Source organism: Labrus bergylta, chromosome 5, assembly GCF_963930695.1.
Source record: "Labrus bergylta chromosome 5, fLabBer1.1, whole genome shotgun sequence".
Taxonomy (NCBI): domain Eukaryota; kingdom Metazoa; phylum Chordata; class Actinopteri; order Labriformes; family Labridae; genus Labrus; species Labrus bergylta.
Genome location: NC_089199.1, coordinates 19,026,842 through 19,053,343, shown reverse-complemented (window position 1 = coordinate 19,053,343; position 26,502 = coordinate 19,026,842). Strand labels below are relative to the sequence as shown.

The 26,502-nt window shown below is 41.1% G+C and overlaps 1 protein-coding gene across 3 annotated transcripts in view; it reads right to left on the bottom strand.

Annotated features, from left to right (window-relative positions):
- Positions 1 to 3,092: 3,092 nt before the first annotated feature.
- Positions 3,093 to 26,502, bottom strand: part of arhgef10la (Rho guanine nucleotide exchange factor (GEF) 10-like a) — a 147,406-nt gene continuing 123,996 nt past the window's right edge. For all 3 annotated transcript variants that reach the window (XM_065955063.1, XM_065955064.1, XM_065955065.1), the window contains 3 exons: positions 17,406 to 17,577; positions 10,148 to 10,270; positions 3,093 to 9,066 (listed from right to left, as the gene is read on the bottom strand). In XM_065955063.1, the coding sequence (XP_065811135.1) occupies positions 8,516 to 9,066; positions 10,148 to 10,270; positions 17,406 to 17,577 (846 nt within the window). In that variant the 3' untranslated portion in view covers positions 3,093 to 8,515. The remainder of the gene's footprint in view (positions 9,067 to 10,147; positions 10,271 to 17,405; positions 17,578 to 26,502) is intronic.

The window sequence follows — 26,502 nt, the reverse complement described above, 5'->3', positions numbered from 1 at the left end:
GTCGGGAGAGTGACGCCGCGAGCTGCACAGGCGCAAAAGCTGGGGCTCGAGATAGGCAAATCTCTCCTGAAGCAGGGTTAATTGGCAGAAACATATCTATAGAAAGGTTTTAAGGAAAGGCAGTTTGTGAAGTCCCGGTAGAAGAAGCTCAAATATTGATGCCATATACTGTACAGTCTGAGTCTTGCTTTGAGAAGCTTTTCATCGTCTCATTTTTGTCATCTCGCTTCGAGGTGAGGATGTGTTCTGCAGCTGACCCAGACCCAAGCACACTCAGCACTGCTGTATCAGATCTGTATTACATCCTCAGCTCTCTCACCGGAGTCCTACACACCCAGCTTCCTGTAGCCGTGCGAGCCTGATTGTGTTGCTGGATGCTGGTTTGTGTATTGGGCGCTCCCAGGATAACATCTACAAGCCAAAAACTTTGGGTAAATTGGAGCTTGCGGCGAAACTGAAAAGAGTACAAGTAAACAAAGCCTAGATTATACACATCCACAGAGGACGAGGAGGCATATTAATGGCAGAGGAGGCTTGGTTTTTTTTTTTTTTGGTATTATGCAGAACAGACTGAATCAATGCAAGACTGGAGGAGACATCGCTGCATTTAATAAAACAAACATCAGTGCTTGTTTGTGTTTATGTTAAATTTTTTAATATGCAGCCTGGAGTTGATTTAGCTGCAGTGTGTTTAAAGCCTCAGCTGGTTGTCATCAGCTTCATGGTTCCACCTGAACCTCCATCTGACACCTCACCTCGCCGCTTTATTTTTAGTTTCCTTTAGCGCTGACCTTTCCCGCTTACTTTCCCTTGGCCACTGCTGAAGCTGACTTGAGTGGATGTATGGCCTCCCCTCCACCCTCCAGCTGCCCTTTTCTCCTTTATGTGACATTGTCAGCGCAGCAGGGGGCGCCTTTATGTGCCCTGATTGTTCCATGTGGAGGAAGAGAAGACTGTCAATGCAACGTTAAGGGTGAAGGAGCAGCAGCACACATTGACCTGATGGCTGCTCATGAGTAAAACAGCACACTGCTTCATTTCCTCCTATGATGGATGGAGGGATTTTTGACACATGTTTTGAGGAGAGAGGGAAACACAGCGAAGGAGAGACAGAGAGATAAGGACAGGTTAAGAGAGTACAGAGGAGTGGAGGGTAGGCCGCCGCCACCCCCCGTGTGTTTTCATTCACAGTTTAAGCCAGCTCGTAACAATCCTGCTAGTCTCCTTAACGTGCATCGTGCCAGTGAGTGCAAAAGCTTCTGGCACTCCTGCCAGGATCAAGGTGAAGAGGCATAACGGAGGTGACAAAAGCAAGTCTCAGAGGTGATAATTTAACTGAGGCGTTTGGCTCAAATACTCTACTCAGAGACTTCAGGTTGCCAGGAATTGACTTAAAGAAAAAAAAAAAACAATTAGAGGAAATTACAGAATCTTCCTTCCCCCCTGACATTTTTGTTTATTGCTTTTAAAGCTTCTAGTAGAGATGGTTATCAATTTATTTTTTCCTTATGTGAGACATACAGTAGCTTTTACATTGATGCTGCATTGCATTTTAAGCTAGAAACGTTTGAGATAAACAGAGAAATGATGAGTAAACTTGCTGATGCGACACCTGATGTGAGATGGAATACTGTGCAAAATTACTAGCGTTAGATTGCATTTCTATTAACCTATATCCTCCGTAATGTATTGCACGAGCATTAAGGCCATGCAGATTGGGAAAATAGATATAATATAAAGTAAATGACTGAAGTTGAGATGGAACCAAAAGGAGTATTTATCATGCTTTTTTGCAAATGCAGAAACAGAAACACAGATGAGAGGGTCCCTATATGCTGGTCGATGATGGGGGAGCTGGTTCAATACTTTGATTTTTATAATTAAAAAAAACAACTTACCTTCAGTAATGGAGTTCAAATGGGAGCGGGCATATACATCCAGAAGTAGACCAGGTCCATGAAAGCTATGAAAACACTGGGAGGAAAGACTCCTTCTTCTTCGCTCAAGATTATCACCAGTCTTCATCCATTTAGTTGTATTTCTGCCACCTCACAGTTCCAACTCTCTCATTTCCAAAAGTCTCCGGTCTCAGTCCCCTTTAAGAAAGCCACTCTTCTGACATGATTCTGTTTTTCCGGATTCTCACTGTCAGTAATCTGTTAATCGGTTTCTGTATTGTTTGGCTAAAAGATGTGAAGACCTTCTGACAGAGTCCAATCAGACACAGGTGGGAACAATTAGGACGGGGTATGCAATCACACAGGCAGGAAGTAAAGCTTCAAACAAGAGAGAAGTATGAGTGACAAAATAAAACAGGAACAACAAAGTCATGAACAAAGAAGCGAAACACCACATAACAAAAAATAGTCAAACTAAAGGTGCAATTTGATGAAGAAGTAAATTCAATTATCATCCCATCACTCCTCCTATTTCTGCATGTGAAATAAAACTTTGAGGAGTGATGAGGTCGGAGCCTCATAAACTATGTTCTGCTGCCATAAATATTTTAAACAAACACAAATGTGAGTTGTCTGGCTGAACTGGAGGTGTTTTGAATCGGCAGCTGGAGTACAGCAGAGACCTGGTTTTCTCCAGACAGCTGAGACGAGAGCTCAGTCATGACATTGAATACCATTAAAGCTCAGCGGGCTTTATGCAAATGATGTGAAAGGCAGCCAGAGTGTACCTGTACTCCACTCAGCTGTACATTAATGCTCTGCACTCTGCTGATACGGAGATATCCCATTCAGACTGACAGTGTTACCCCATAGGGACCGTCTCTGGATGGAGCCGCTCTTCACAAAAGGCTCTAACTCCACCACTATTCTTATTTTCACTCTACAGAAAAGAGTCATGTTTTTTTTTTTTTTTTTTTAGAGATAAGCCTACTGAATATGAATATACAAACACAGAAAAGAGAAAGTGATGGGATAATCCAAATAATGCATCAAAGACAGGAGCTTCTGTTGTAAAGTCACAGGGAAGAAGCGCGAGTGTATCACGTGTCACACTGTATCACTAAAACCAAAATCATTCCACGACACAACGACATAAACTGGATCATCATCACAAATAAAGAAAGAGGAGACATGTTTGAAGAGCTTTTTTTTTTAATTCAGAGTAAGCTTGTTAGACAAGTTTAGACATCGAACATTAAAGTTTGTACCAAAAGGAAATGAGCGCTGTGTTCCCATGTGCTTCTGACAGCATGTAGGAAAGGGTAATACTGAAACGTTAAAGGAAGGATGTGCAACACTTGACACATAAATACAGCAGAAATTCTGTATATCCTCTGTAAATGTCTCTCTGAGTCATGACTGTCTACAATGAGTGAGAAGCACCAGCTGTATTGTGTTGTTTACATCATGTTTGCATGGACGGCGCGGCCTTGTGTATTAAAGCTGAAGAGTAACATACTCACTGCTTATTTCCTTTTTCATGTAAGTGTCTTTAGATCTCGGTTATTCTGTGTCAATTTATGTGCAATATGAAAATATGATCTAATCAAAGTGTGCTAACATTAGCATGCTAACACAACAATGCAGGCCACAGGCAATCGCAGCTCAAGCAAAGGACAACTTTGTCTGCCGCTTGCTCTTAATGGTACTTCATTATGGTGCGTTCTAATTCATAACGCCTTAGTGTGAACACGAGTGGAGAGAGGTTGGAGGTGTGTCGCTGGAAGAGAGCGGAGGCTTCAGAATAGTGGAGGTGTCACCAAACAGCAGTTTGTTTTGGTTTAATGCTGACGCTCAAGAGCGACATCAACTGGATTAAAAAGCTGCACATTCTTCCTTCAAAAGGTTGTTTACTTTAAGTGGACCCTTTATGTGTTTCCTTCAATCTTTATGTATAAAATATTACAATTCTGGTTTCAGTAGCAACCTCTACTCAGTTTTTTTTTTTTTAAACTCTTGTAACGAGCTGACATCAGGCTACAGCTGGCCAATCAGAAAGAGAGTTTCAGAAAGAGGCGGGACTTAAAGCAAGGAGTGAAAACTGGCATGTTTTGAAAAGATGCTGAACTGAGCAGCTGATTCAGATTTAAAACTTTTTTTCCCCAGACTGTAATTAATAAAAAGTGCTCAAGCTGAAACTGAGAATAAAGATACAGAGGTGGAAATTGGTATAATAGATCCTCTTCAACTTCTGTTACATACATCATGGCTATTTTGCCTTTTTTCATTTATTTTGCTTTTTTACTCTCTCAAAGTGATTGCTGAGATGTGGGAACAAAGCAACAGCATAGTCACGTCTGGTGTGTCATGAAAGGAGCGATTTATCACACAGGTTTTAACCAGGGCTCAGGCATTCCTGGCAAATTTGTGATGTATTTGTACAGTCAAGTTTATTTAAAACTGAGTGTTTTAATGCTTTTGTTCCTCACAGATATTGTTGCTATCATATGCTCTATGTTTAACAAATTCGTACTCCAAGAACATGAAATATGGCAACTTGATCAGTGGCCTAAGGCTTAAAAAAACATCAGAATCCATTTAAGAAGACAATCAAGCGAGTTAAAATGAGAACTATGAGAAACCATCATAGTTTGTCTAAGCTAAGCGGCAAATTCCAGTGTTAAAAAGTGAAGCCACTGCAGAAGTGCGACGAACTGCAGTTCCTAGAGTGTCCACTTGAGGCTTTGAGCAAACGCCAAGGAATCACCAAATCAATTTAAAACATGTTTGAAATCTGGTTCACCAAATGGTTTTCATCTTAATAAGTGGTTCTCAATGGGTTCAAAAAGCACTTGACAATTTTTGTTCCAGGCACACATTAATAGCCCACTGAAAACAGATTTGAGACCCACTTTTGAAACATCAGAGTGAGGAAACATAGGGCCTAAATTTGATGGTGGGGGAGGGGTGTGGGGGTTCGTAGAAAAGAGGGTACATAGGGATGACCTCAGGAAGCGCACATCCAAACAAGACGCTACAGGAGAGCGGAGTGAACCTTCACATCATATGCTGACGCTTTGAGTCACTAACAAAGCTGCTGTATTCTCTAATCTGGGAGAGGCGACTGTCAGCCATATTCCCAGATCTCAGCAGACAAATTTAGGAGAGTGTATTATGTCATCTTAAATATAAGATCAATCTTATCCATCAACACCACAGAAACATAAATGTAAAAGCGTCACCTTACACAGGCTCATTTCAAACACCAACACTGTTACAGAGTCCTCTTTACAAAAAAGGGAATTAAAATTTAATTAGCACGACAACATTGACATTAGTAGTACAGTACGATCATTCAGGAGTATTCATATTCAGTGCATGTTTAATACCTGTACACATGAAGTGTAAGCAAATAAAATGTCCATCGAAGGTCACTACACTTTAGAGATGAATGTCAGCTGTTAGCAGATACATTTACAATTCCTCAATGCCAACTGTTTGGCATCTTTTGAAAACTAAATCATGTTTATTCCCTCCACCTGTTGGAGCAGAAACACACTCATCTGCTGGTTCAGGTTGAATGAAAAACCAGGAGAGTGACCGTTGGAGCTGCTGTACACCCAGCAGCATTGAATTGTACATGAAATCGAGGAGATTTCCTACATGACATTGAGATTTACATTTAGATGACAGCTTCTAAGGACAGTTTAAATCATCCTTTTGTTGTGATTCCTGCGTCCGGCTGATATTTAAATACTTTTGAGTTTGAGTTGAGATGAAGAGGAGGAGGAGGGGAAAAAAGGAAAAAAATAAACAGGAATGTGCCTCAGGGAAATACTAAACATGAACTTTTTGCTTCATCTGTGATGGAGGGATAAGATGAGAATCCGCGCATTGAGAAAAATGATATACAATAACCTTCAGCATCGCTCGCTTTATTGAAAAACCCACAAAGCGGTGGATACTCGTGTGGCCTCCACCTACCGTGTCAGCACTCTGAAATGCGCTTCCTCCTTTTGTCTGAAAAGACGGAGGAGAGCTGCAGATGTCAATAGGCTATTTTCATGAGCCTAGAAGTACGACTGAGCGGTTCTCATTTCAGCGAGATGATTCGGCATACTGTTCCCTGTGTTCTTAAACTCATGTTTACATGTTAGGGGGAAAAACATCAGCTTTACATAGCACCAAAGTAATGTTCTTTTGTATTATTCACATGTGGTTACAAAAAGATTTATGAGCCTAACAGGTTAAAGACGTATCGTGCATACTCTGTATGAGCTGAAGGAGGGATGTACGTCACAGGAAAAGGAACAACCTGTGATTATTATGACTGATATTTGAAATGTGGTATGATTTACTGTCATAGTTACAGAAGCCCTAAGAGAAACCGACCTTGACCCTTTGCTGCATGTCATCCCCTACTCTCTATTCTCACAATATTTGTTGTCTCTCTTCAGCTGTCCTCCCCCCCAAAAAAAATTTAAAAATAAAAAAACTTGTTATTACAGGAAATAATTCCGTACATGACATTTTTGCATGATTATTTTCACTGAGGAAATTGATGTAAAGGATGTAAATTTTGTTTGTGGTTTTGAAGAATAACAAAATTTTGTTTTTGTTTTTTTTACATCTGGAGAATAAGATTTGGTGCCACAAGCATCTCTGCAACACTTCAGTATTTCATGATTTTGAAGTCTCGTCACACATTTGACACTTATTTTGTGAGAATATGGCACTTGGCCATATTGGGATTTTGATAACATTTCAATTAGTTGTGCAGCTCTCGTTTAAAGACGTGATAACCATCCACAAAGTAAGATGTGAAATCTCCAAGCCGACAGGGCTTTCTAGTTGTTTACTTGCAAACTCACAACCTGATTTTTAGAATATTAATGTCTGCATTAAACTCCACATGTTTCCCAAAGTTTAGCATGAAAACAGGGGAAGACTAACATTGATGGGACGGGAGTTAACATGACTCAAACAGTGTACATCGTCAGCAGGTGTTTTCAGACCAAACAGTTCTGGGGACTTTTTGAAGAGGAACTATCCACCAGGGAGTTCAACTGTGTCTTCAATTGTACCTCCATGGTACCTACTCTGAAGCAGGAGCTAAAAAGGTTCCTCTAAACGGGGTTCTAGGACTGAAATAGTTCATAGTTCCTGCGGTGCGGAATCTGTAAAAAAAAAAAAAAAAAAAAAGGGGGGAGGGTTCCAACAGTTTCTAGAAGTATGAAAAAGTTCCTGTGGTCCGAAGCCCCCCCTGTCTGTTAATTGTAATACAGACTAATGCTCCGTATTGGGACACTCTGCTTTAAATCAGGGTATTGTTGTGTTATGTGACTGAGAGTGAACATGACTGTAAACATGCTCATGTGTGTCTCTCTCTCAGGTGTCTTGGCTCTGTTAAAACACAGCTGATGGCGGTTTGGACGGCTGCACAGCTTCTGTTTCATCATCCGTTTATGGAGCTCTGCTTTTGATGTGTAACTGGGGTTTCCAGGTAATGCGAGTTCTGCATTAACAACCCAGCGCACACACTTTGTTCCATCCCGCTGATGGATGACAGTGAATAATGAAACAGATATCTGGCTTTTAAAGTACAAGGGCGAGATGATACTAAAAAAAAAAAAACATCTGGCACCGAGAAGTTTTGTTTCCCTCAAATAAATCTGTGATATTTAAAGGATTATCTACAGCACAAATATGGGTTTTTGTGATGTCGAGCAATAACGTCTTTGACCCTCGTAAGTTTTGTTTTAAAATCGATTTGTTGTTAAAGCAGTTTGCAGCCAGTGTGGACTTACACGACCCTCCTAAATAAAAGCATGAGCATCCTGGAAGCGACTCATCTCCAGTACCGGCAAATCATATTTGCAACAGCTGCAACGAAACAGGAAAACAGATGAAATTCTGTCCTTTTTTTTTTTTTTTTTTTTTTAAAAGAGAGCAGAGATTGAATTTTCGGAGACACAAAAGAAGGTATCGTACATTCACATTGTATGGGATGAGAGACAGGCTGGCGAAGCTAATAAAGTGATGCTAATGTGCTTTGTGATGCAGTGGAAGTCCCCAGCTTTCCGCTCCAAACAGATGGGATCTCTCCCTCAGGATCAGATAAAAGATGTCCATCTCCGACTCTGCCGAGCGTGGCACATTCCACAAAAAAACGGCTGCCTCTCCAAGCCGAGCTGTCATGGCTGCTCGCACACAAGTCCTTTCGCATAAAATAAATGTGGCGGACCACATTATCGCAGCCATGATGAGGTTAAATTGAGGCGTATCAGTCTTAACTAATGCAGGAAGAGGAACCCGATCAAAACAATCACAGGGAGCTAATTTGTGTCGGCCTCTGCTGCTGCTGCTGCTGCTGCTGCGGGGGAGATGATGACACACAGTCCTCAACATTCAGAGTGTCCTATAGGCTGACGGTACCTCTAGTAAACAGTATATATGTCCTTATTCCACAGGCTGAATTATAGCATGTCAAGGCCTGTAACCGCGGCAACTCCTTCTCATCATGTATTCAAATCCCTTGAATTTATGGAACGAGTGGTTCGAGGCTAAGCTGTCCAGACATCTATAAATACACATCACCTTGCCGTATATTACCCAAATCACACTGTCAGTGGGAGCTGCCAAACCATAAGAATATTCTCCAAACCCTCCCCGCTTGTCCTCGCCGCCGCCGCTCCTTCCTTCAGTCTACGGAAGCCCTTCCCTCCGGAGATAACGGCCGCAGAGATCACCCTGTCTCTGCGTCCCCCGTCCCTCTCACAAGGTCGTCCTCGCACCCACATTTCAGGGTCGTCGCTCAGCTCGTAGATGGATCCGTCCTCTACGCTGTGCTCCAGGGATTCCAGGGAGGAGTCCGAGGCCTCGTCGCCCAGCGCCGTTAAGGGCCGCCCCGGAAGTCCCGATGTGGTGCGCAGCTTGTACTGCAGCAGGACGCCGCCGCGCCCTTTGCCCCTTCCCTCGCCCTGGTAGGAGCCGGATTGCTGCAGGGATTCCTGGGAGGAGGTGTCGCTGCGGTCCTCGCCTCCGCAGGCGGAGTCCGGGCCATCGCCCACAGAGTCCCTCTTCAGGAGGTCAGGAGACAGAGAGCTGGTGGTCGCTACCAGGAAGTCAACAGGCCCGCAGTGAGCGTTCAGAGACACCATTCCCTTTCCTGCAGCAGCAAGACAGAAAGAAGATTTAAATATCATCCAGGGAGGAAATCTATAGGAGGCTGAGGTCATGTCGTTCACAGTTAAATCAGGTTGTTTTGATTGAGCGCCCCCTGGAAGCAGAATTCAAATACTGTCCGCTTACGGTTTCTGTTCAAATTAACTCCTTTTTTTTATTTTATTACTTCAAATCAAATGAAAGAACTTCACAGTAAGTACAATGAACATTAGCTTGGAGGCTAACGTTGTGTTGCTCTGAATCTGCTCCATCCGTGAAGTTTGGGGGTTCAGTTACAAATGTTCCCCGTCACAAAACAGCTCCCTTTTCTGGCTGAAGATGATTTCTCTTTGTCTTTTTTTGGTCTTGATGCGTTTCTTCTTCTTAAGTTTAAGTGCGATTCACTGATGGATATGCTAATTCATCTGACTTTCCATGTGTTGTGGTCCTATCTTTTAAGGATTATAATCTATCTTGATATTTGAAGGACCGAGCATGACGATGCCGAATGAAAATATGTCAGTGAGTTAAATAAATGCTAAAGTCAAATGTATGTTTTAAAAATAGGAAAGAAACATATGTTTTTGTTGAAATGCAGGGGGTTAAATTTAAAACATGTCGACCTCCATAGGTAGAGTGACATGGTGTTCTTATTCTGTTACATCCATCCTCTGCGTCAGTCACACTCTGGATGGTACCGTACGTCATACACACTTAACTGTATTTACCTTTTATTTTCTCATGCTGCAAAAAGAAACAAGGGTAGCTATATGTGTTGTTGTATTTACATTTATTTAATAAAGTAGCTTTGAATGAGACGTTCATGACGTCCAATTTGTGTAGGTGGAAAACTTAATAACCTCATTCACTTTTGATTATCAACAAATCGCTGCCGGGCAGTTTTTAAATTACCCGAGAATAATATATATACACAGCTATATCTGCACTGATTCCCAGAGCGGCCGGAAAAATGTGAAGTGTGACCTCAATAATGTGCACAGTCATTTTCAGGAAGAAAAAGAAAAAGAACACTCTGCTTTTCTTCTGACCCACCCCCCCCCCCCCCCCCAAGATCTGATCCATACCTGTTATTTTGGGGATGCCCTCCAGTTTGGGAACTGGAAGGGTGATGATTAAGCCCTGGGCGGTGCCCACCCAAAGCAGCCCCTGGCAGATGAGGAGACTCGTTACTCGTATGCTCTTCTGACCTGAAATACAAAAAAAACACAAAGACACAAGAAGGAAACCATCACTGACTGTGTTACACAATGAGAGGGAACTACACTGGACTAATGGAACCTATAAGGAATACATGTGGCCAATAATACTATACATTTTAGAAAAGGGATTATAGAGCAAGACAATCATGAAAAGAGATGCACCGATCCAGTTTTTTTTTCTGTTCCAAACAGATTCCAATACATTTGTGGCGATGCTGATATTGCTTTTTATCATCATTAATAGTGTTATTGATATTGTTGGTATTTTGTGAAAGGCTACACAAAGCTGCAGTTAACCCAGCTTTTCATTTCTTATTCAAAAATATTACCAAATAAACAAAGAAAATTTTGTAAAGATTTAAATCATTCCCAAGAAAAAGCAATTTCAATATTGTGTCAACAGGAAGCAGCTACAACTGTGAGCTTTTCAAATTAAATCTTTTAAACTGAAGTATAAGAATTGTACTTTTGATGACATAGAAGGAGCTGTTCCATCTCCTCTGAACGTCGTCATGGAGACGATTTGGGGTCACTTCTTATAGTTTAATGTTTTCAAAGCAAGACTCTGCGAGATCAGAATGTTTATCTCGGCATCGTCTGTCTGATATCAGGTGCCTCAATCAGTCTGTGTTTTTAGTAAAGTCAGATAAATAGGAAAGAAAAAACTTATTCTAAAGTTTTTTAGATTGACAATTGTCTTTCCTTACTTCAACCGCAAAAATGTTTATGTTATTAAGTAATTTTGAAAAGTGGAAAATTAACATATTTAATTATATGTGATAGTTTCTGATTTGATTCAAGTTCTGTGATCAATCTTTTTTTTTTTAAACAGTCAATGATGAGTGAATTATGAACTATCTGTCTTTCTATCTTTTTTTTACAAAATGGCACAGACTTTGAAGAAGGTTTTATTATAAGCAAAAGTTTAACAAACATGCTTTATTGCATGAGGTTAAATTAAATGTATCGCAGGTAATCTGCGTTATCTTTGCATCCAGCAGGCTCAGCACATACACAGCTCTGTCACACAGTGCTGGGAGTTATGTAAGATTGTGAAAAACTTGGATTTGTCTACCTGCTGCTGACCCAGTTTGAAGAAAAACTCTCACAGACTCTCGATGTAGGAAGCAGGACTCTGTGAACTTTATGTATTTTACGTATTCCAGATCTGAGTGGTTCCTCAAATACTGAGCTTCAAAGATTCACCTCCTACTGAACAAAGCAAAACTGAAATGCAGGGAAGTTATCTTTTATTGATAACATGACAGACACCCAGGAAGCTTCTTCAAATGCATCCATGATAATCCTCCAGAATATGAAGGCCGTGTGGGGCTGAGGCTGACATCATGCAGGGGTTCTTAAGGTCTGTGTGAGCATGTGGAGACGCTGCTTGATGGATATTTTCATGACATTTGGTTAGTTTTGGTGCAACTTTTTTTTTCTTTGTCAGATCAACAAACATTTTTTTTTAACCTGAAAAAATGTCAAACCATGTGGCACACTTGACTGTGTTCAGGAAAGTCTTTCAATCATTTGGACAAATCTCTATCAGAAAAAGTGAAGTAAAAAGACTTCTGTAAAGGCAGGGTTGGTCATTTCCTTTTTTTGGTTGAAATTGTCTTTAGGTCCTGACAGACATTAATAACTCATGAGCTCTGAAAAAAGGAACAAAGAAAATACGTCATCTGTAGCAGTTGTAAGCGTGTAAAAACTTCGACCAATGTCTGCCATGAGGTACCAATCTGATGAACCAATCAGAGCCTCCCTTTCTCCCTGCTCGTTTTCTACCTCGTGCACTAGTCCACTCTCATTGCGCATGACGGAGTTTACACTCATAGCTGAATGAGACATGAGACGACGTAGTTTCTACACAATGCTAGAGATGAGCTGAGATCCAGTTCTGAAGCAACGGCGCTCGTGCATGTAAGTGAGGGGGCGTGGCTTTAGAGGGAGCACAGAGGGGAGGAGGGTGGTGTAGACGGAGCACTGAGGGAATGCTACTTTCTAAATCATACTAATTTTTAAAAATGATCAACCCTGCCTTTAACTTTAAAGTTCTTAATAGCATCCAAAGTTTGATGAAAGGGAAATTATTTCAGTAAGAGATGGCCTTCTACTCATGGACTTCAATCAGCTTGAATCATGCAAGTATGATTCACTTTAAAACAAAGCAATACAGCAGCCCAGCACATACTCATAACGGCGTCAAGCACAGACGCCTCCGTCACAACACTCTCATTTCATACAAGTGAACATAATTCACCTCGAGATCCATGCTGGGTGAACGGACGTTTGAGAAAACTAAAAGGATTAATCATCGGTCGCACATCATGTCACTCAAAGCACACTCAAATATCAAATGTCAAATATCACCATGGTTACATTTGTCATCTATCAAAATAACGGCCTAAAAAGAGTCAAACTCCCTCTGGGTTTGTTGTACTCAGCTCTGTGTTCACACTGACAGGACGGTGCTTCCTTCAGCTCGTTTGTTCATCACTCAGAGGCTCAAACACGTCTCACAGGTTGTTTTTTACTCATGAACCCCTCCCTCTCTTTATAAGGATTTATTTTTAGGCATTTTGTGCCTTTATTGGAGAGGTAGGACAGTGGATAGAGTCGGAAATCAGGGAGAGAGAGAGTAGGGAATGACATGCGGGAAGGGAGCCACAGGTCGGATTCGAACCCGGGCCGCCCGCCTGGAGGACCACAGCCTCCATACATGGGGCGCGCGCTCTAACCACTGCGCCCCAGAACCCCTCCCTCTCTAACCGTTAGCCCTGCGACTACGTGGGGGAAAAGAGACTGCGCACGCTAACTCAGGGAAAATGATTCAAGGGTTAAATCCACTTCAGACACTAATTTAAAGGCTGTGGTGCGAACTGTATGCTGCATGTTTTATTTCTTGTCTGCCCTTTTTATGTTTTTTCTTTTTTCTTGATATTTTCTAAACTGTTTTACCGTACTTTTAGAACTGATTTTATTCCATAGTAGATTTTTAGGTATATGTATGTGACTATATGTTGCATGATCTTTCTGCCACACTGCTTTGGGCTGGGTGAATAGCATTTAATCTTTTTTAAGTGCGCAGATACATGAGAAGAATGATAAATAAACATAATCTTGAATAATGACAGAGTGTCATCGTAAGAGTTCAACTGAAGGAGAACCAGCAGACTTTCCAAACTGCAGAAAACATTTTCTCTGCTACCCACAAAGAAACAGATAACAACCGTATCAACTTGGAGATGTGTGTTGTCACTTGAAATTGATCGCAGAATCTTGTTTTCAGATGTTTATCGCAGCACTTGGCTTCTGCTGCTCTCCGAGATTGGGTGGGGGGTGGGGGGGGGGGTGCAGGCAGGAGGGGAGCGGGGAGCTGAGGGGTAAAGGAGGTGTGGCCAAAGATAGCATTGTTTTTTTGGGGTCTAAAAATCTGCTCTAAAAGTGGCATAGCAAGCCTTTAAGGGTATCTTTTGTATCTGAGTAAGACACACAGGGTGTTAATTTAGTGTTTGGAGATGTGTGTTAATGTCACAGCTTCAACATTAACTGTTAGAAAAGTAGAGATCTGTGCTTTTAACTCGCGCGCATTTGAATAACTTAATATCATAGTTAAACTTTGATGAGCAAATTGTAACATTGCTTTTTGCAGCTCTCTATTAACTTGACATATGATGCAATTCTGACTGATTTTCCAGTCCTTCGGGGCACTGATTTTTCATTTTCACATCTGGTGATCGAGAATGGTGCGTTAGGGAAACACACAATATCTGGTCTGCAGTTTCTATTGATGTGTGCACAGCATTTGCGACAGGAAGAGGGATAATTGTTCCCTTATTATACATGCACATGCTTTGTTTCCACTTCACAAAAGGGCTGAAAAAAAAAAAAAACAGTGTTTGTTGTGGATTTATTTTTGCATTCTCTCTGTGGTCCCTCGGCTCCTGGCTCCCACTGTGGCCTAGTTTATCTATAGAACCATTTGGCATAATATCCATGGCAACCATAATTGAATTACACCAACCCTCATTTGATCACAACTAAGAGAATGCTGATTTACACGTGTAGCTGAATTTATGTGTTTGTTTAGTGTGATGCTCAGATTATGATGATTTGCATGAGTGGCCCAACATTGTCATTAATTAATTCATGTCACTGTGCAGAGATGAATCATAGCGAGTAGGAAGCTGATGCTGTGTGTAGAAGAGGAGGCAGAGCAGAGGAGGACAGTCAGCAAACACAGAAGCCACAAGCTTTTATGTGGAGACCTTGGAGGTGCTTGTGTAAACCAGACTTAATAATGAAGTGCATTTTTAACTCTGTTGTACTTGGACTGTATTAATTGTATTGATGTAGCTGCAGTGACATCACAACTTGGTTTTATGAATCACTGAGTTTGGCAAATGGCTATTTGGTGTTTGTTTTTTTGGGGGGGCCAGATGACCAAATTTGGAAGTGAGGAATCTCAACTTTTTATTTTTTATTTTTTATTTTTTTACAGTGTATAGTTGCCATGAAAAAAGAAATAAGCTATGAAGTCCAAAATGCATCTTCTACCTGGTTGTAAATATGTTTAATTCTGCTGCAAAGTTAGGTTTTTTATATGGGGCCAACTCAGAACCGACTCACTTTTGGAGCCAGCCTCAAGTTGCCAATCCGGGAACTGCAGCTTTTTGGCACTTTATGCCACAAAAAAGCCTTGAAAAAGTCCTTTATCTCAAAACTCTCGGCCACCTCCTCACAACACCTCAGACTGCATTTGTACTTTGGTTGGAGAGCTTAAGAGGCGGACTGATACTTCTGAACAACCACTCTTGGGTTACCATGAAATCTGAAGGTTGTCAGGAGATGTGGGCGCCAGGCATTGTATCTAAGAATGACTATGAAGCAGCATAACGACTAAAGCACTCAAGATTATGGAGGTTTAGCTGAACCTTGAGCTATCTTGCAGCCTTTGCAGAGATGCACACACTCTAGAGTGTGTAGTTGGTGTATCATGGGAGCCGGTATATTTGCCTTAAAAAAGAAGATGTCTCCAAAGATAAATGTTCCCTCTGATATGTCACCAAGGAGTTTATTTTGGAATATTATTTTTCACCCTCAGGATAGGACTATTAAAGGCATTAGTAGGGAAGAGATCAGCAGTTTTCTCTGCTTCAAAAACTTCTCTGTTGTTTACTGCAACTAGAAACTCCCTGATGAGGATAAATCACATTAAGGGGAGAGGATTAGAGGGTATATCATTACTGCATGTCCTCGCATAAGTCAAGGAGAAACCTACAGGAGCAGGAACCCTTTTGACTGAGGGGAATCTGTCAGGATTTCGTGTGCATTATCTGCGGTTGCAGAGTGTCAAAGGGATCTTCTTGTCTCCTGTGAGCTCGACAAATCACAACCTGAGTCAGAGATTCTTTTTTCCTTTGGTGGATCTCGAAAGACATGAGCCGCAAAACTATTTTCTTTGGTACTTCCCAGAGGGCCGGGGCCTTGAGGCTACCACCCTATACCCTCCAATGTGCTGCATATTTCAAGTGGAGGCACTGACGCTGGGTGAAAATGACCTGTGGGTCACAGGTAACACCCCCTCCTACACCATGGCCAAGTCTGTTCTTCTAAAATTCTCCCCTTGAACAAAAAAAAAAAAAAACTTTCTTCCTTTCTTTTTTTGCTCAAGTCACAAGAGAAGCCCTGTTTTAATTCCTGATGAGCTAAAGCACTACCACAGCTCTGAGAGTTGCTCTAAAAACATCAATCACAGCCTGGTGTGACTTCACAAGAAAGAGAAATGCAACATTTATACGACTTGCTGAAGCTGAGGTTCGTACATGCACTGAATGTGTTACAGCCTGAACATGTTTAAAAGGAGCTGATGTTGATTCATATGTACTATACTTTTCACCAGCAGGCACTTTTAGCTACGCTTCATTGCTATCTAATTTGTTTACCGTATTTCACCCATTAAAATAGAAACAAACACCAACACCGGCTGATAAATATTTCATCCATCATGAAAGGAAGTAATGGGCGATCTGTGGCATCCTAAACATACTGCAGTGAGATGTGAAACAGGGGTGAGAGGATTTTAAAGCACAGCAGACGAGAAGGAGAAAGAAAGTGGGCCAAATCGAAAAAGGAATATATCAACTCAAAGTGGAGAGTGGGGAGGTACATGTTGAGAAACAGAGGTAAAAAAAAAAAAAAAAGCAGGAGGATAGAAAGAGAAACATGGACATATAAAGAAAGACAAGTGTGTTCCCATGGGAACCCTCGGTATGAAAATCTTTAAAGCTGCCATTTTAGTGCTCCTCAATGACTTGATTTCTTTTTTATTAATCCCTGCCTCTAACCCCACGGCTTTATTATGGATTTAGGAAGGCCTGAGATGGATAGTTATTCAGGTGAGTCCCTGGAGGGCGAGACCCTAGGAGCAACTTGGACGAGACAAGAATATCGTTCGGGGGAGGAGAGCACCATCAATGTTTAAAATACTGCCCTCTCATTGCTCTGATGTAATAGAGGCAAAGTGGGGCTTTTTGTGGAGAGAATTTTGACACCAGTAATTGTCACAAGAATTTTATTTTATTTTTTCAAATAAAATGAATGAATAAAATGATGTGTTTGTGGTGCACTAGAGTAAAAGTTGACCTCTCTATAAGAAGACTGAGGGCCTGATTTACTAAAGGTGTGTGTGTGTTGAAACGTGTATTAACCAATGTGCAAAATGATCTACTAACCGCAAGCACTGAGGATTGCGTCTTTAAATGTGCAAGATAACACACATTGTCCATTTAAGACGTTTGCCTTAATGAATATATGGGGCGTTTCAGCCCGAGCGTGCAAAATACTGGGAGGAGAAAATGAAAACAAGTTAATTTAGTACACAAAAAGTGCGATTTACCAAGACTGACAAAAACTGAAATTTGCGCTTGCAGTCATCCTGCTTTCCATCCAAACTACCCATGACATGAACCAGTAAAACACGCAAAAGCCTCATTTCAATACCAGCGCCTCCCCACAAGGTTTGCACCAGTCATCATTCACAACATTTTTGATCACCTGCAAATCGCACACCAACCAAACGTACAATGTGTGCAGTGTAGTGTGTGAGATGAGTGCGTACCGGTGCTCAGCAGCGTTGAGCGTGTTGAGATGTTGATCTCCTGCAGAAGCTCCAGAGTTTCAGTATGAAAGAGACGAATGGAGGAGCCCTCGGAGAACGCCATCCACACCCCTCCACCGGCACAAGCCATGTGTGCAACGCTGACCATCGGGTCTGGATGGACTTCAAACTTCTGTGAAGTGAAAACAGAACAAAATGTTGTTATAGATAAAAGCATCACACATAAAAATAAAAATAATGTGCCGGGCTAATCACTGATGTTGAAACCGATGCATCGGTGCATCCCTTGTGGAAAATGCTTTTGGAATATTCTGAAGGTATGAAAATATAGGTAAACATAGGTATGCGTATTAGAGTGAGACAGTTCACAGGTGATTTATCAGGATGTGATTTATATCAAAACAAATTAACGCTCATGCTCACAACACGGGGCATATCCCAAGCCCTGAATTTTAACTTCAGCTGTTGCGCCACATTCTTCAATAAAGTCTTAACAGTTTCTCCTAATTTTGTAATTTACACAGTCCCTGACACATTAGTCATATTTTTGCATCATTTCCCTGGCTGCTATCTTTTTTTTACCAGCACAATGGTAAAAGAGAGTTTCAGGCACCCAGTCTTAATGAGCAGCTTGAACCAAATGCAATGAGCCTTATCATGGCAACACATGCAGCCCCTGCAGTCCAAGGCGTGACAAGGACTGGTTTGGGCATCATCTTAGAACTCATATCACTGTCGGAGCATGAGTTGCATGAGGCTGGGCAATTAGTCAGTGAGAAAGAGTGGATAAAGATGAGACCGCAACGCAACACCCCCGCCCCCCCCGACACCTCAACCAAAGTGCACTAGCGGACAGGGATTACCACCTGTTTATGCGCCCTTGCCAGTGGGCCCTCTTTTGTTTGGAATTGGGAAAAGGAAAGAACACTTTGATGTGTTTTCTCTCTTAATTGACTACTCAGCATGGTGCATGCTCTGCCTGTGAAAGAATAGGCAATGCATCTCTGTGTGTTTATTTTAAGTCCAGCCATCATAAAAATGAGATATTCATAATTAAAATGGAAAATTTCACCTTTAATAACCCATCGCATTTCAAATGAGTTGACAAGTTTGTAAAGGAAAACACAACCCTGCAGTATATGACACATTATCATCACATTAATCATGATCAAGCGTGGTGGCTCTAAAAGGGACTTCCAGCTAATACATGGCCGACATGCTGTAATTGTCTCATGCCATCCTGCTCACCATATGTTCAAAACCACCTGGAAGGCTTCTTGGAAACTACATGGAGCCTACACAGACTCATTTGACTGCAAAACACAGGGATCTTAAAAAGTGCTTGAAATGAGTGTCTAAATCATTGATTTCAGTTCCCACTCCAGGCTGTTTTTGGTGTTTTTTTCCATATAGTTCTGAGTCCTTTGGTGAAAACATTGATAAGCCCACTGGCGGCAAAATATGTTTTGTCAGATAACCTAATTTTGAACTTGAGTTTAAAACTACTGAGTGATATTAATGACTACATTACAAGCTGCAAATCATACATCTTCCTCCAAACTTGTTCAGCCCCACTGCCGTGACCTGATGTTGCGCCTGGGTGAAACTTAAAGTTCATGTACCGTGTGTTTCTGGTTCCAGGCCACACTTGAATTTCCAAAAGTACGACTCTTTTTTTATATACTTTTTCGTGGCAACACCGAGCAATTTTTTTAGCGAAACAATCTTTTCTAATTTTCCATCAGATGTCCTCAAGCCTCTCTGCATGAACTCTCTGCGTTTGGAGAAGTTTTTCTGATGGACAGTTTTCCTCGTTGTAGCCGTTAGCATTCAAGCAAAAGTTGGGAAACTTAAGTTAAACTTGGAAAATGCCAGAACTGGATGTCCAGGGCCCCTGGGGGGATACATTGTGTTTACGCAGATGGCACAAAAGCTGTTGACTAGGAGGACCAGGTTTTCAAGTCAGTGCATGAGGAGCCAGCAAAGAAAGCTTCTTTGAAGTCACCAAGAAGTGCAGACCAGATGACAAAACGCAGATCTTTCAGTCAACATGGCCGGAGGAAAACCTGACAGAGGCCGATTTGAAGGGAATTTTAGTGCCAGATTGCTCTGTAATTACACACAGCCCAGGCCCACCTCCTACCGTCTATCTATGCCGTGTCTGACACATACAGGCAAGCTGTATGTTTTATAAAGACACACAAATAACACAACTCGAGTTTTAAAACTTTTCACTCGATGTTCTCTTATCATAACAGGTGACATGGCTGTATGACAAGGCTTTTTAATTGCATAGCAAATGACATCGACTTCAAACAATGCAAAAAAAAAAAAAGATTAAAACTGTGGTGTGAAAGAGCTCATACTTCACATGAGACATCACACCTCAGTGAATGCAATGACAGGAGGGAGGAAGACGTGTGTCTGGTTGATGCTAGAGCACGTGTCAGGTGATGCAGGTTATCAGACGCGAGGCAGAGAGCAGGGGGAGTTTGTCCAATAGTTCAATCACCATATACAGTTGAAAAAGGTGAAAATTGTTGCTGAATGTGCGAGAACCACTTAGTGAACATAATTCAGTCTCACATTGAAAAGTTCTGTTGCACATTATAATAACAAATTCTTCCCATCATGACTCTTTGTGGAGTTCTGATTTGCTTGTTGTCTCTGACATACTCCATCTGTTGTATGCATGGTCTGGGTGGACTGTGGAACCGGACTGCGCTCTGGGATGAATACAGTTTTCTAAGTCTTATCCCCATAATGGAAAGCACATTTATCATGACAAATTCCTACCACACTTGGCAAGAAACCCATTCAGTACTGTGCAAATCCTCCACAATCAATTCATGTTGGAATGACTGCACTCAGAGATATCAATCTGGTTGTCATGGTTATTGGTCTGACTTTTCAAAAATAATTTAGAATGTAAGATCTGGCTGGAGAAGGAATTTAGATTACCAACATTTTGAAGTAAAAATCAACTCACCTTTACATCGAGATTGCAAAACAGAAACCTCGTAAGACTTTATCAATAAAGAGCAAGCCTTCAACACCCCCGTCTCACAGTGTCAAAACAGGAGAAGCACAAGCCACAAGTGTTAACCCCGATCAACAACCTGGTATTAGCCTGCTGGATCCAGTGTAGCTCACAGAGAGATGAGGTGGTCAGTGGAGCTTGACAGTAGTAATGTGCCCTTTCCTCTCAACTCGGCAGTGTCACACTAACAGCAACATTCCTCCGTAAGTCCTCTGCCAGCAGTGGGAAATAACATCGGACCTAAAGCCACAAACACTCCAGCTGCTCTGAACAGCTCATTAGTCCTTCATTACGCTAGGTGACAAGGTGTCTTTGTCCTTTGCCGAGCACTGAGCCCACATTTCCACTCAGAGCTACATCCAGGGAGTGGAGTGGATGTGTGAGTGATCGAAAAAAAGCGGGAGGAAAAAGAAATAGTAATGGGACGAGGAAAGAACAAGGCATTGGTAGTCAGTATTGATAAAAGCCTGTATGTCCATGCGTGTCCTACTTTGTTAAGGTTTGGTTACATAGGAGTGACTGAGACCTCTGCAAAGCGCTGAAGATTTGAAGCTTGGAAATGATGCCAAGATTGGCTCTTAGAAAGTCACTTACAAGGCAGAGAAGTTTGTTAAACCAAGACACAATTGCAGGTTTAAAGAAAATAATGTGTGTTAAAATCAAACGAAGCATAGCAGTATTGTCATTTTCAACTCAACCCCCACTGAGTGACTTTCTGCAGAATCAGAATGACTTTGATTGGCCGATCTTTTACTAATTTCCTCTAAAAATTACTTTGTTCGTTTGTTTTTGTTAACCGTGATCCCTGCTGATACCGACCTCTTTCAGTTTGTTGAATACGAATTTAAATTGGGTTTATTCTTTGTGATTTGTATTGAGTATTCTTAAAGTAATTTTCAGCTTTTTCAAATGCCAGAAAATGGCGTTCTCCAGCACAAGGATGACCACATTGTTCTGTAAACAGGGTCTTCTAGTTCTAACAGGAGCTGAAAACATGCCAGTATGGACTATAAGACCAAACAAACAATTGATAGAAAATTAGAAATTCCAGCCTTACACCAAACTACTTTTCAAGCGATGCCAATGCTGCAGAAAAACTCAGTCCGTGTCAATGTTTTTCTTGACTTGATATTTGGATAGGATTTAAGATGTCTGAAGCTTTTAATGACTCTTACAGTCTTGGTTCATGCAAAGAGTGCAGTTCAATGGCGTGAGTATTGTCATCGAGCATTATTTGAGGTAGATGATAAACCAGAGTTGGACTCCAGCAAGCAGCACCCAATGCTTCTGTTCTTAATTGAATTTGTCATGATATTTGGCTGTTTGGACTTGATCTTGTTCCCACCAAATCAACGGGACACAGTGAAGAGGTGGTCTGGAGGAAGATTTAAGTGTACTGGAGTACCTGTTAATCTTTCTTGTAGACAGTGACCCTTGAAGATGCTAAATCTTTGTAGTTGTGTAGTCAGTAACCATCATAAGCAGACAGCACACATTTTTATTGTCTCTGTTTCCAGTGATAATGACTAATTTTTGGATGTTTTCAGATTTGGATCTTTTCAAAGTTTTTCAGTGTTGGGTTTACATAAGAGGTGATGATTGTCCTTTTTGGGTGACATTGGATTTTTTTGTGGAGGTCTGGTGGCCACTGTGACACACCGACTTGTGGCACCATTGAATTATATCTAGCTCTCTAAATACATGCAAGAATTCAAGGTAGTATTAGCTATGATAGAGCTTATGATTAGAATCCTCTTATTAATCCAGATATCTGCTTAGTAATGTCAGAGTGACAATTTAAGCTTGAATACAATCTTTTGATGCAATTGTCATGAAAAAACTGCCAGAAAGAAATACTTTTAAATCTTTTGTTTCCCTGACTTTTACTTTACTTCCGTCTTCAAATATCTTACATTTAGAATTGTCGAAGGTTAAACTTTGAGACTCTGTGATGATTACAAGACATCTGCATTTTCAGACTGATGAAACAGCTTCTACATCCTGAAGTTCCTTCAGTAGTGAGCAGCCGGTCTATTGTTCAGGTTTTGCCAGCAGTATTATTTCATGTTCCCCCCCACCCCCCGGGTCAGAGTTTTCACAATCGAATAGGATAAATGTACGCACACATTTTAAAGTGGTGACGATCCTTTCGGTTTGTGTTCCAGGCAATATTTTGTACCCTGAATAATGTATTCAACTGTGTTTACCAAAAACAGACTGAAAAGGTTATATTCAAATTACACTGTGTCATCAAGGCATTGACCGTGAAGACACAAAACAAGAATAAATCAAGCAGTAGGGTGCAAGAATCATCGGTGTCAAACAAGACAGGCAAGAGTGTCCAACAAAGTCACGGATAAATGATTCACAAGAGCAGAAAATCTGACAAAGTGGTGAGCATCAGCAAGGGGAAAACAACTGAAAGAAGTAAAGTGGATTTAAGCGCACGGCCCTTAAGCCTGGTTCCAAGTCATATCTCCTGGTACAGGTGCCAAAGACTGCTTCTCCAGATCCTGGATATGCATCGCAGCCCCCATGAAATCCGCCCTCCTGAGTCCACATTAGTGAGAAAGACAAGGTTAGCAAAGAAGTAACCAGAGCCGACCTGTTCGGCTCTGTGGGAGATACAGTGAACCAGAACTGTGTCTGCACTGCGTGGCCATTCAGGTGATTAAGTAGGAGTCTCCAGAGGAAACCAGCCGGGAAGAGGAGGTGAAGGAATAAAAAGGGGACGTCCCCTATCTCAGCTTCCTCCTGATTATGAGGATCCTGAAGCAGACTCAATCAGCATCTGTCTCTGCATTGATCTTACACATTTGTCAGATCGTTTCTCTTACTTGTTGCAACTTTTCAAAGACAAAAAATCTGAATACATGTACATATTAAAGACATAATATGATCCACTTTGACAGTGTTTTTGAACATATATTTTTGAAACCACCCATCGACCCACAAAATGTGAAATAAACCCATCCAGTCCTTTGTTTGTGGTCTGCATAAGTCTTACAACACAGAGACAAATGCTCCATTTCAAATTTGCTCTCCTTGTGACATCACAGTGGGATTTTGGTAAAAGAAATCCCCTCCCCTCCCCTGGTTTCCTCCCATGGACTCCACCCCCAGCCTAGATCAAATCTTTTTGCGCAGGTCCGCCATTTTTATTCTCACTAGTGAAGGAGTGATGTCTACTGGGAAAACTCAGGGGAGGGCTCAATGCATTTAAAGAGACACACACACCAAAACGGAGCTTTCTGATAGAGCTGGTTTATACAGGGTCACAAACCTCCTCTGGTGCTTGAGCCATGTTATATTTTGAACAAAGCACAGCACAGATGTTTCATTTAGACCACAGGGGACTGTTTGAAAAGGTGGAACAGAGGGATAATATGTCCTCTTTAAATTATAATTAACATAATGAAAGAATCGAGTGCTTCTTTGCAGTATGCTTTCTTTATGGGCTGCTTTTAAATAAACATAAGAGCAACAAAAACATCTGCAATAGCAAATGAAATGCGTGGTTAAATGCATGTTTTACAGTTGTCACTTTCCTAATTATTTTTTTTCTGGAAATGCTCATTTAAAATGGAAAAACAAATTCATTAAGTGGGAAATGAGACGAATGCATTTAGTTTATTGTTTGTATTATAGCTTGTTTGCTTTTCAAATTCAGCATCATATTCCAATGTCATCAGCTTATATTTAGCCAGGAATGGTTTGCTTAGCGTACATGCTCTTTTTCAGCAAAAAAAAACTATTACACCCATTTTCTCAGCTACGCACACTCACATCTGGGAGCTATAATTAAATGCTAATGGTTTACAGTATGCAGCTGAATACCATATTAATATTACCCAGAAGAGCCTGTTCTCTGTCACTCATTATTGTCTACTACCACCGGAAAAGTCACCCCCCCTTGTACACCTCTAATGACACAGCGGTCAGATGAACAGCTTGGGGAATGCAAAGCATGACAGAGACAACACCCAGGATGTCTTTATTTTTTTGGAGATAATAGTGCGCATTGCTGTACCATAACTCAGAGCACAGCGGCAAAATGAGGCTTATTTGCGTGGGAGAGCTCGGGCAGACATTGTACGGCTCTACAAAGCTTTTGATTGGTTGTCCTAACAGCAGCTTCAAGGCAGTAAATCTTGATGACATCACAGATTAGAAAGCTGGCTCTCTGAGGCTGTGTGCATAAATCTTTTCAGAAAATGAAAGGAGGGTAAATTTTCCCTCAAATGCTGCAAAAAACACAACAAAAGAACAAATAAATAAAAAAACACCTTGTCTGGCATTTTCACTGATGAAGCCATCCATTTAAAGCATGAAACCATGTTTTAGTGAAGACTGAGAATATTTATCAGCCGGGCAGGCGGGTGGAGCTAAACTTGCCAGTAAGAAAAGAGAAACATAACAAATGTCCTTGAAGGTCATCTTTCAGCTTGTTAGACAGTCCTTTAGAACAAGAGGCTTTGATATCGTATAAATACTGGTAATGAACAGCCTAATTGCTGTAATAGTGTAAAATCTGTCTCTCTTTAGCCGTCCTATCTAATACAGGCAAAAATGCCCCCAAAAAAGAACAACTATATATATATATATATATATGAGAAAACGATCCAACATACTGAGATCCAACATACTGAGAAAGAAGCTTGTACACCCCAAGGGCAAAACTCCCAGGCATAAACAAAGCAATGTAGGAGGGGTTTACACAAAGGGAAACCAAACAACCCTTACAGTACATAAACGTAAGGTGATCGTCAGCACCTCAGGTCAGGACTCAGCTGTCCACGTACATCTTGAGGACAAGGGAAACTCTCTGAAGACATTAAGGTTAACATCTTTGCCAGAGAAGACTGCTGAATTGTTAAAAAAGTCGATGAAACTAAAAAACGTCCTTTACCAGAGGTAGTGGTCTGAGACACCACCTCCCCACCATACAATATATTTTGTCATATTTAATTCTAAGATGACAAAATAACAGCTGGCAAAGGGAGGGCCAATTAAAATCAGCTTTTTTTTTGGCTTACTCAGGTTCAATGAGTCCATTCTCTAAATAAATAGATAGGCTGCATAGATAAATAAATATTGTTTTTAACTATTTGTCAATACAACTACAGCCCAATTCTAACCCTGTGACCCTTACCACTCAGAGACAACTGAGAGTGTGAAACTATGGCAACAGCTTAGCTAAAGACTCCCATTGGACCACCTTTATCATACTAATGATCCATGGAAGCGTATATCTCTAGCTGTCTCCACCAGCAGGTTTAGCAATAAGAACCTTTTCTAAAGAGAGGTGAAACGTCTTTAAGACCTTTAACCAAGTCCAGTTAGCATGTGGCTCAAGCCTTGAATATCAATGAAATGCATACCTGCACAGATGTCTTGCTAAATTAAAAACGTTTTAAACTTAAGGATATTGTTTATAACCTCTATTATTATATATTTCTACTCAAAGACAAGTTCTAGACCCAGTCCTGAGTGGAAACATTGCCAAGGAGCCAATGGTTGCTGGGCCTTGAGATGTGGGGCCCAGTTCAAGAAAGCCATAAAACAACTATAGTTGGCCCCCAGCTTCAAGAATAGGTAACAGGGTTGGGTACATTGCCAGGCAGCCAAAGACACGGCCCCAAATGTACTCACTAAATCACTCAATATTACCAGAGACAAGTTCTAGGGATGTAATCTCTCCAGTGAACAGAATCTAAGATTGGAATTGGAGGTGTACCATTTCGAAAAAGTTGGGTTTACCACTGCACATGGCGTTAGATTTTGATCAAACTCATGGAGAGAGGCAGATTTTTTATTCTATTATTTTAGTTGCCAAGAGTGTGTGGTGCATAATGGGTATGAGTATACTCACTAACCCATTGGATGGGTAAAGTTGTGTTGGACTTCTTCCCAAAACAAATGCAACAATTTACAGGTGGTAAAATCAGTGGTTGTTGTTTTTTTTTCTATTAATTTTGTATTGTATTGTATCTATTTATTTAATGATTTTAATGCTCTGTTTTGTGTAAAGCACTTTGAGTTAATTATCTATAAATG